Source organism: Cherax quadricarinatus, chromosome 90 (assembly GCF_038502225.1).
Source record: "Cherax quadricarinatus isolate ZL_2023a chromosome 90, ASM3850222v1, whole genome shotgun sequence".
NCBI lineage: Eukaryota > Metazoa > Arthropoda > Malacostraca > Decapoda > Parastacidae > Cherax > Cherax quadricarinatus.
Window position 1 is genome coordinate 9,050,033 of NC_091381.1, and position 10,841 is coordinate 9,060,873.

Sequence of the window (10,841 nt, forward strand, 5' to 3'; positions counted from 1 at the left end):
AAGAGAGAGCAGCAGGGCGAAGACGACGACGGAGGTAAATTCTGCGTGCTCGTTGATAAAGTGGGCAGTCCAACAGAATGTGGCTGACTGATAATGGAACTTGGCAATTCTCACAGAGAGGAGCAGGGCGCCTCTCCATGAGATATCCATGAGTAAGACGAGTATGGCCAATGCGAAGACGGGAGAGAGTAGTCTCCCAACCTCGACACTGGTGATAAGAAGACGGCCAGTAACCTATACAGTGGACCCCCGGTTAACGAACTTTTTTCATTCCAGTAGTATGTTCAGGTGCCAGTACTGACCGAATTTTTTCCCATAAGGAATATTGTGAAGTAGATTAGTCCATTTCAGACCCCCAAACATACACGTACAAACGCACTTACATAAATACACTTACATAATTGGCAGCATTTGGAGGTGATCGTTAAGCGGGGGTCCACTGTACTCGGTTTAATAGATTGAAGTTTGTTGCCGAGCATAGTAGACCAACGTTGTTACCAATGGGTGTGAAGTTGAGAAGATATTGCAGCAAAATAGTCCGTAAATGGAATACCTCTACATGAAACTGGTAGGTCATGTACTGCTGACCGCACAGCAGTGTCTGCCTGTTCATTGCCCTGTACGTCAACATGACCAGGGACCCAACAAAAAACAATATCTTTATGCTTGGTAAAGATGCGGCGTAGCCAAAGTTGGATATGGAGGACTAAGGGGTGAGGTGTATCAAATTTCTGTATAGCCTGTAAAGCACTAAGGGAGTCTGAGACAACCACAAATGATGACACAGGCATAGATGCAATACGGATAAGTGCTGTAAGGATGGCATACAATTCAGCAGTAAAAATACTAGCCGAAGATAGTACGACGCTGTCCGGAAACACTGCTGCGAATCCTACGCCGTCAGAAGACTTAGAGCCATCTGTGTACACAGCAATGGCATGAGAATGAGAGTGAAAGTGGTCAAGAAAATGAGAGCGGGAAGCGACCGTAGACAGTCAGGCTTTCGAGCAAGGGAGAGAGAAAGAACAGACTCGAACAGCTGGAACTTCCCAGGAGGGTAGGGAAAAGTGAGATGCTACATGTACATACAAAGGTGGTAATTGAAGAGAAGACAAGAGCGAATGAAGGCGAAGAGAAGAGACGGAGTAAACAGGGGCGGCGAACAAATAATGTCTACTAATATCAGTGACCATTCTATAAATGGAAGGATTGCGGAGATCATGAGAGCATACATAGTAGCGCAGGCAATGGGCATCACGGCGATCAGATAAGGATGGAACGTTCGCTTCTGCATAGAGGCTCTCGACAGGGGAAGAGCGAAAAGCACCAAGGCATAAACGTAATCCTTGGTGATGAATGGGGTTAAGGCTAGAGAGACTAGCAGGAGATGCCGCTGAACAGATCTGGTCACCATAATCAAGTTTCGATAAGATAAGGGTGGAATGTAGGCGAAGGAGGGTTCGACGATCAGCTCCCCATGAAAGATGAGCAAGGGTTTTAAGGAGGTTCAGCCAGCTGTGGCAAGTTGCCTTCAGAGAGGTAATGTGAGGTTTCCAGGATAACCTACAATCAAAGAGGAGGCCCAGAAACTTGACTGTATCACGTTCAGTGATATGGGAGCCATAGAGGTACAAAGGATGATCGGAGATGACAGAGCGTCTAGTGAAAGTAATTTGGTGGGTTTTAGTGCTGGAAAATTTAAACCCACGTGTCTTGGCCCAATTGGAAACACGGTCGACTGCATGCTGGAGAGAAACTGTAATAAGGTCACATTCAGCGCCAGCACAGGCAATAGCGAAGTCATCAACATAGAGTGATGACCAAATATTTGATGGAAGACTAGAAGCCAAATCATTAATAGCAAGGAGAAAAAGTGTTGCACTCAGAACACATCCCTGGGGGACACCTTCAGCTTGGATAAAGTCCGGGGAGAGCACATTATTAACCCGAACACGGAAATGCCTGTCAGTTAAAAAGTTCTTAAGGAAGGATGGTAGATTGCCTCAAAGGCCTAAGGAGTGGGCTTGGGCTAAAATATTATACCTCCAAGTTGTGTCATATGCCTTCTCAAGGTCAAAAAATATGGCAATAACTGAGTGGTTATTTGCAAAGGCATTACGAACATACATATCCAAGCGTAGTAAGGGGTCTATGGTAGAACGTCCCTTACGAAACCCATATTGACGAGTGGAGAGACTGTTGTGTGTCTCTAAATACCACACTAAACGTCTATTTACTAGGCGTTCCATCACTTTGCAAACTGCACTGGTAAGAGCAATGGGACGATAGTGGGAGGTTTCATGTCCCGTAGTGCCTGGTTTGCGGAAAGGGAGAACAATGGCGGATTTCCACAGATGTGGAAGAACTCCTTGTGACCAAATAAGATTGTAAAGGCATAATAGGACTGCAAGGGCTGACTGATGTAAATGTTGTAGCATACGAATATGAATGTCGTCGGGCCCAGCTGCCGATGATCGGCAAGCTGAGAGTGTTGCCTCCAGTTCTTGAAGTGTAAAAGGCACATTATACTGTTCTTCTCTGAGAGAAGAAAAGTCCAAGGGTGCTAACTCTCTGGCAGACTTTGAGGAAAGAAATGAGGGGCATAGATGGAGTCCCTGAGAAATATGGACCAGATGATTGCCAATTTCATTGGCAACATCTATTGGTTTTGCTATATCAACACCGGCAACCCGCAGAACAGGAGCCGGGTCAGGAGAATATTTACCACTCAGTTTTCATACTTTTTTCCAGACTGCACTCATAGAGGAAGCAGAGGTGATGGTGGAGACATAATCTTGCCAGCAAGTGCGTTTAGCGTCACGGATGACACGGCGAGCGATCGCACGCTTCTCCTTAAATTCAAGAAGTCTCTCCGTGGTTCTATTGTACCAGTATCTGCCCCATGCAGGGCGTTTCAAACGTACTGCACGAGCACAAGCAGGAGACCACCAAGGCACGCATTTCTGAGAATGCCTGCCCAAAGTTTGGGGTATAGAATGAGAAGCTGCGGTTAAAACGGAGGACGAGAAGAGGTGTAAAAGCTCATCGATGGAGGACGAAGAAGGAACCTCTCTAAAAACAGTTAGGTGTGAGTAAAGGTTCCAATTTGCCTGATCAAATTGCCAGCGTGGAATGCGAAGAGGTGGTGAATATGAAGGGGAAGTAAAAATGATTGGGAAATGATCGCTGTCATGTAAGTCCGGAAGAACAGACCAAGTGAAGTCTAATGCGGCGGAGGAAGAGCAGACTGAGAGATCGATGCAAGAGAGAGTATGAGTCCGAGGATCAAAATGGGTGTGAGTACTTGTATTTAAAACATGGAGGGGGTGGGTGGCAAGAAAAGCCTCTAACTGAATGCCACGGGAATCACAGTGAGACCCCTCCAGAGGAAATGGTGGGCATTAAAATCACCAAGTAATAGAATCGGTGGTGGTAATGACGAAACAAGAAAGACAATATCCGGAATAGATAATGCCCGAGGAGAGAGATATAAAGAACAGAGCGTATACCACCTATGCAAGTGGATACGGGCTGCTGTGTAATGCAGCGAAGTATGAACAAATAGCTGATGGTACGGAATATCAGTGCGTAGAAGAAGGGCACTTTCATTAAAGGTCCCATCAGGAAAAGGATCTGAAGAATACAATAAATTATAGCCTGAGATGGGAGAGATAACAGCAGAGTGTAATTTTGGTTCCTGTAAGCAAACACCAACAGGGGAAAACTGGGAGAGTAACATCTGAAGCTCACCCCGATTACGGGCTAGAGGGGTTAGAAAAGTCCACATGCGGAGGCAGTGGAAAACGTTCAAGCAGCGAAGGAACGGTGCACTGTGAAGAAAGGAGTTGCGCAGATGGAGCAGAGGAGAGAGGAGTGGAGGGTGGATCAGTCTCCATTGATGGTTTGGTCTCTGCAATATATTCAGAGATTGCTTCAAGTGTTTCAGAATTCAGAGACATCGTATGGGAGACAATATTGGAAATGGTAGGGGGAGGATGAGTAAAGATTGGAACTGTAATGGACTGTACCAAGGTAGGGGGGGACGGAAGGATGGAGGGAACTGGAGAAGCATGGAAGGGGACAGAAGAGGCAGAAACCTTGGAGGTGGCCGAAGAGGAAGAAACTTGGGAGGGAACAGGGGAGGAAGGTACAGTACAAGGAGGAGGGTGAACCTCTACACTTGTAACAGAGCCAGTGAGAGGGGGAGAACCAGGTACAGAGACAGGGAAGGGAAAATGAAGAGGTGGAAGATGGGTAGGAGGTGTTAACGGACCTTTTTTTGACTTTTGAGAAGTAGAGGGACGATTGGGAGGAGGTGTCGTATGAGGTCTCGTCGATACTGAGGCTTGTGAGAGAGAACTCGAAGAAGCGAGATTAGACTGAGGCGTTGAAGTAGGGACGTCTGAGCCGAGGACAGCAAAAGGATTAGATACAGGAGTGATTATAGGAGAGGTAACCACAGAGGTGGGTGTAGAAGATGGAATACCAGAAGTGGGGGGACGTTTTGAAACACAGGAATAAGAAACACGTGGGAGTCTCCCTTGGAGGCGGAGATGAGAAACTGCCATGGCATAAGGGAGACCTTCTGTCTCTTTGAGGTAACGGATTTCCCGCTCACTTAAATAGACTTGACAACGGCGAGAGTACGAAGGGTGAGCCTCATGACAGTTAAGGCAAGAGGGAGATCGATTGCAAGACGTATTAGAATGGTCATCGGCACCACAGACTGGGCATTCGGCGATAGATCTGCAATATTTCGCTGGATGGCCAAATCGCCAGTAATTTCTACACTGTTGTGGTGTAGGGATCACCTTTCGAACTTGTAACCGATGTCCTGCTATATAAACTGAGGATGGGAGTTCTCAGCTGTCAAAAGTTAAACGAGCCACATTGCTAGGGTATCGTCTCCGCCCGCGGGCAGGAAGAACGTAAGTGTCTACCTTGAGGATTGGGAGATCTTGGAGTTCCAGCTGTTCAAGAATGTCAGTGCCACATGTCTGGAAATTTTGTTGAACTATGGTATGGGGCAGAATGACGGTACCACTACAAGAATTGAGGGAATGATGTTTTTCAAGAGTGACAGGAACAGTATCGATATGGGAAAGACGAGAGAGCTCATGAGCCTGGGTAGCATTCTGTACGGTAATGATGCGCGTACCGCTCTTAAGAGCATGAAAAGAAATATCTTTACCAACATGGCGTAGGAGTGCCTTGCCAATACTATGGTCAGAAAGATAGGCAGTAGAGGAAGTTGGTCGTAAAATGAAGAATTTAGTCCATTGTTCAGTCTGAAACTGAGCGTGGAAAGGTAGTGAAGGACGTGTCGATCGTTTCTGAGAAGAACGAGAAGGTGGAGAAGTATCACCAGCAGGTAATTGTCGTTGGCGTTTAGGCGTGGGACCAGAGTTGGTCCGACGTGGAAAGGGTCGGCGATTTGAAAATTGCCGCACCGTAGAGGGAGTGGCCGGAAGCATAGTCAGAGGAGAGCGAAGGTCCGATAAATCGAAGGAGTCAGTCGAGGCCTCAGTACCTGAAGTGGGTGAGGAGACAGCACTGGCAATAGGTACAGAGGCATGAGGAATGTCTGAAGAGTGGTCTAAAGACGAGGCGGGGTCAGAACGGGGTGCGGTATCAAGAAGGGGCCCGGGGGTACCAGGTTCATGGACTAGGGCTGCCATGGTTAGGTTACTTCTTACTTTTTGTTTTTAAGAAAAAAAAAGTAAGAAGAAAAGAAAATAAAAATAAAAAAAAGAATAAAAAAAGGGGGGACCGGGGAGGGATAGTTCCTAGGAGGAATGAAAGGGCCAGAAATCTCCCTCCGCGCCCAAGAGGACGTCAGCACCGCAAGTAGCACAGATGCAGCATGGAACCCGTGCCATACCCTACCCATCATGCTAGTAAACTAACAATCCGGGATAGCAACCTCACATCTGCCGAGCTACCTCGGTGGACAAAAGAGAGGGCGGCCGGATATCCGCCACAAAGCATACCTCCTTCGGCCACCACCCCCGGAATCCAAAAGGTGGCTTCCAGAGATACACTCGTCGCCTGAAAGACACCCAAAGCTACTCCGGGATACCGAAGAGGGATTGGGACATCCCCAGGCGATCCAGATTCCACGGCAAACTACGCCACCGCTAAGAACCTCAACGGAATGGGATGGACCCCGGTATCCTTTCCCCTACCTAGGAACTAGCGCGCCTGTGGGAGAAATCCCAAAGGACAAAAAGAGGAAGGGCAAAAGGGAGGGGTGGGGAGGAGGAGGAGGAAAGGAAAAAGGGGAGGATGGGATAGGGGAGGGGAGATTGGGGGGTAATTAGGTTCGGTCTGAGGAAGAAGACCGATAGGTCTAATTCCTCAGACCAAGAGCCTCTTCACCACGCCAAGGAGCCCCCCTTGAAGAGGGGAAAAGTTGGTAGATGTATCTATAACTTCCTAACAAATACAACACAGAGGGTAATAGTAAACAGAGTAAAGTCTGAGGCAGCTACAGTGAAAAGCTTCATTCCACAAGGCACAGTACTTGCCCCCATCCTGTTCCTTATCCTCATATATGACACACACAGACGTAAGCCATAGGTCCATGTCTTAATTGGCAGATGACACCTGAATTTGCATGACAGAGTCATCCATCGAAGACACTGAAAGGCTCCAAGCGGACATCAATCAAATCTTTACATGGGCCGTGGAAAACAAAATGAAATTCAATAAAAAAAAATAAATTACTTCTATATGGAAAACCCAAAGAAATCACAAGTGTGCTGGAGTATAGAACAAATTCCAATCACACAATAAAGCAAAAAACTAATGTAAAGGACCTGGGAGTGATATTGTCAGAGGATTTCACTTTCAAAAATCACAACAATGTATCTAACACATCTGCTAGGAAAATGATAGGACGGATAATGAGAACCTTCAGAACTAGGGATGCCAACCCCATGATGCTTCTCTTCTCTTTAGGCTAGAATATTTCTGTACCTAATGACCCCCTTTCAAAGCAGGCAAAATTGCAGACCTAGAGTATGTACAGAGTCCTTTCATGGTATGTGTAAGTATGATAAAGTGCCCAAATTACTAGGAATGGTTGAAGTCCCTCGACTTGTACTCCCTGGAATGCAGGTAAGAAAGATACATGATAATATATACAGCCTCTCCTCACTTAACGACAGAGTTCCATTCCTAAGACCACGTTGTTAAACGAATTTGTCACTAAGTGAGGAGCATACTATGATGCTAGTCAGTTTGTGTCAACCATCTTTGATATTGTTTTTATGTCACCTTTGCACCATTTATAACATTTCTGGTAAATTTTTAAATGTTTATAGAGTAGTGTACTGTATATTGAAATAAACAGAATAGAGGAAATCAGCTCTAATATACATTATTCAGGTATAAATACTGGTCAGAGATCCCGTAATAAGTCCAAGGCATCAGTAAACGAGTAAGTCACTAAGTGAGTAGAGGCTGCACTTGGAAAATCTTAAAGGGACTAGTCCCTTTAAGATCACAAAAATCACTCCCTACAAAAGTGAAAGACTGGGCAGGAGATGCAACATCTCAATGAAAAGCAGGGGTGCCACGAGTACACTAAGAGACAACACAATAAGTGTCGGGCCCAAGACTGTACAACTGCCTCCTAGCATACATAAGAGGGATTACAAATAGGCCCCTGGCTGTCTTCCTAAAGGTGCTGGACAAACATCTAAAGTCAGTACCTGACCAGCCGGTCAGTGGTTCATACATCAGTTTATGTGCGGCCAGCAGTAACAGCCTGGTTATCAGGCTCTGATCCACCAAGAGGCCTGATCACAGACCGAGCCATGGGGGAGTTGATCCCCAAAACCCTCTCCAGGTATACTCCAGGTATCCTCTCTGCCAATCCCTAGGTACCTTACCCTCTTCCATACATTTATAAACTAAAAGCACCAACCACTCCAAAAGTACATCTTCACCTTCTTTTAACATTTTTGCCTTTATCCCATCAATCCCAGCTGCTTTTTCCCCTTTCATTCTACCTCACTACTTACATGCACATACTGTATATGGTTTATTTTCCAGTATGAACTTGTTCGTGTTGGACAAGACTACTTTTTCTGGTAAAGCCTTTCATGCACTCTGAACACTTATATGGCTTATCTCCTGTATGAATTTTTATGTGTCTTTCAAGATCTCTCTTTCTACTAAAACATTTCAAACACTCAGAACACTGATAAGACTTTTTTCCTGTGTGTTTGTTCTCGTGTTCTACAAGACTACTCTTGTGGCTAAAGCGTTTCAAACACTCTGAACACTCATAGGGTTTCACTGCTATATGAATTTTCTTGTGCTTTACTAGATAATTTTTATGGCCGAAGCATTTCAGACACTCTGAACACTGATAAGGCTTCTCTTCAGTATGAATTTTTTGGTGAATTACAAGATAACTTTTAATGCTAAAGCACTTTAGACAGACTGAACACTGATATGGTTTATCTACTGTATGAATTTTCTCGTGCTTAACAAGATCATTTTTATTTCTGAAACATTTCAAACATTCTGAACACTGATAGGGCTTTTCTCCTGTATGAATCTGACTGTGTCTTATGAGCCTATTTTTATTGCTAAAACATTTCAAACATTCTGAACACTGATAGGGCTTTTCTCCTGTATGAATTTTTTCATGCTTTGCAAGACTATTTTTACTGCTAAAACATTTCAAACATTCTGAACAATGATATGGCTTCTCTCCTGTATGAATTCTCATGTGTATTATAAAATGACTTTTATTACTAAAACGTTTCAGACATTCTGAGCACCCATATGACTTCTCTCCTGTATGATTTTTTTCGTGCATTACTAGATAACCTTTATTACTAAAGCACTTCAGGCACTCTGAACACTGATATGGTTTATCTCCTGAGTGAATTTTCTCATGTTTTACAAGATCATTTTTATTGCAGAAACATTTCAGACACTGTGAACACTGATAAGGCTTTTCTCCTGTATGAATTTTATTATGTCTCATAAGATTACCTTTACTTATAAAACATTTCAAACATTCTGAACACTGATATGGTTTATCTCCTGTATGAATCTTCTCATGCTTTCCAAGATTACTTTTGTTATTAAAACATTTCAGACACTCTGAACATTGATATGGCTTCTCTCCTGTATGAACTCTCTTGTGAATTACAAGATGACTTTTCTTCCTACAACATTTAAGGCACACTGAACACTGATATCTCTTCAAGGGGGGTTTCTGGATGTCTGTGAGGGGCTCTTGATCCAAGGAATTGAACCTGAGTTCCCCTTCACTGGATTGAACCTGACTTACTTCCATTCCCCCAGGTGCTGTATGCCCTACAGGTTTAGCACACTCTCTGTCAATATAATAATAAAAATTAAAACTGATATGGTTTACCTCGTAGATGAACATTCACGAACACTGATAAGGTTTACTTTCTAAATAAACTCTGGTGTGTGTTATAAACATTATTGTTATAAAGTTTTAAGATACTGATAATATTTCCCTGAGATCTCTCAAGTGTTTTCATATAAGATTTTCCTGAAATATCTGAACAATTAATACTTAATATTTTTTATCACCAATACATTTTCTTTTTAAATATAACCCATGACAACACATTCAAAGATGATTCACTGGTTAATAATGAAAGCAAATAAGGCTATCGGGTGTTGTTAAAAGACACTGCCACTGATGTTTCTTGCAAGACCAGACATCATGTCTGGGCAGTTGTTGTTGTTCTTCCCAATATAACTGTGGAGTAAAAAAATCTGAGTTAGTAAACAGTTGCATTCTAGAATTGCAGGACACACTGAATAAGAAAAACATACTTTGTTGTAAGTGATCAAGTTCTGCTACATGAAACTTGTATAACTTTTTAAACACATAACTTGTATTATAGAGTGGACCCTCTAATTTCAAGATTAATTCGTTCCAGAGAGTCTGCCAAAAGTCGAAATTCACGAAAATCAAAACCATTTTCCCCATAAGAAATAATGAAAATCCAATTAATCCATTCCAGACACCCAAAATTATTAACAAAAAAATATTTTTTTTAAAGATTAAATATAGATTAACATACAGAAAAGAATAACAAATAAATATAAAGCACTAATAGCATGTATAAATGAACATTAACAACACATTAATCTTTATTGAAGACTCTTGTTGGTGTACGGAAGACAACCCCATGGACATTCCCAAAGCTATAATAGATTCCACAACAGGCATAACGTTGTCAGGTGTGGGTGGGGAAGTGTCGTGGCTGGTGTGTAGGGAAGTGCCCTGGCTGGTGTGTGGGGAAGTACCCTGGCTGGTGTGTGGGGAAGTACCCTGGCTGGTGTGTAGGGAAGTGCCCTGGCTGGTGTGTGGGGAAGTACCCTGGCTGGTGTGTGGGGAAGTACCCTGGCTGGTGTGTGGGGAAGTACCCTGGCTGGTGTGTAGGGAAGTGCCTTGGCTGGTGTGTAGGGAAGTACCCTGGCTGGTATGTGGGGAAGTACCCTGGCTGGTGTGTATGGAAGTGCCCTGGCTGGTGTGTGGGGAAGTACCCTGGCTGGTGTGTATGGAAGTGCCCTGTCTGGTGAGTGGGGAAGTACCCTGGCTGGTTTGTGGGGAAGTACCCTGGCTGGTGTGTGGGGAAGTACCCTGGCTGGTGTGTGGGGAAGTACCCTGGCTGGTGTGTATGGAAGTACCCTGGCTGGTGTGTAGGGAAGTACCCTGGCTGGTGTGTGGGGAAGTACCCTGGCTGGTGAGTGTGGAGAAGAACCCTGGCTGGTGTGTGTGGGGAAGTACCCTGGCTGGTGTGTAGGGAAGTACCCTGGCTGGTGTGTGGGGAAGT

General features: G+C 44.3%; 1 protein-coding gene across 1 annotated transcript; it reads right to left on the reverse strand.

The window, feature by feature from the left end:
* Positions 1-6,115: 6,115 nt before the first annotated feature.
* LOC138855342 (zinc finger protein 271-like) lies at positions 6,116-9,756 on the reverse strand. The gene has a single exon (XM_070104292.1). It carries the CDS (start codon positions 9,413-9,415, stop codon positions 8,048-8,050), a length of 1,368 nt encoding a protein of 455 aa, XP_069960393.1. The 5' UTR covers positions 9,416-9,756; the 3' UTR covers positions 6,116-8,047.
* Between the last annotated feature and the right edge of the window lie 1,085 nt (positions 9,757-10,841).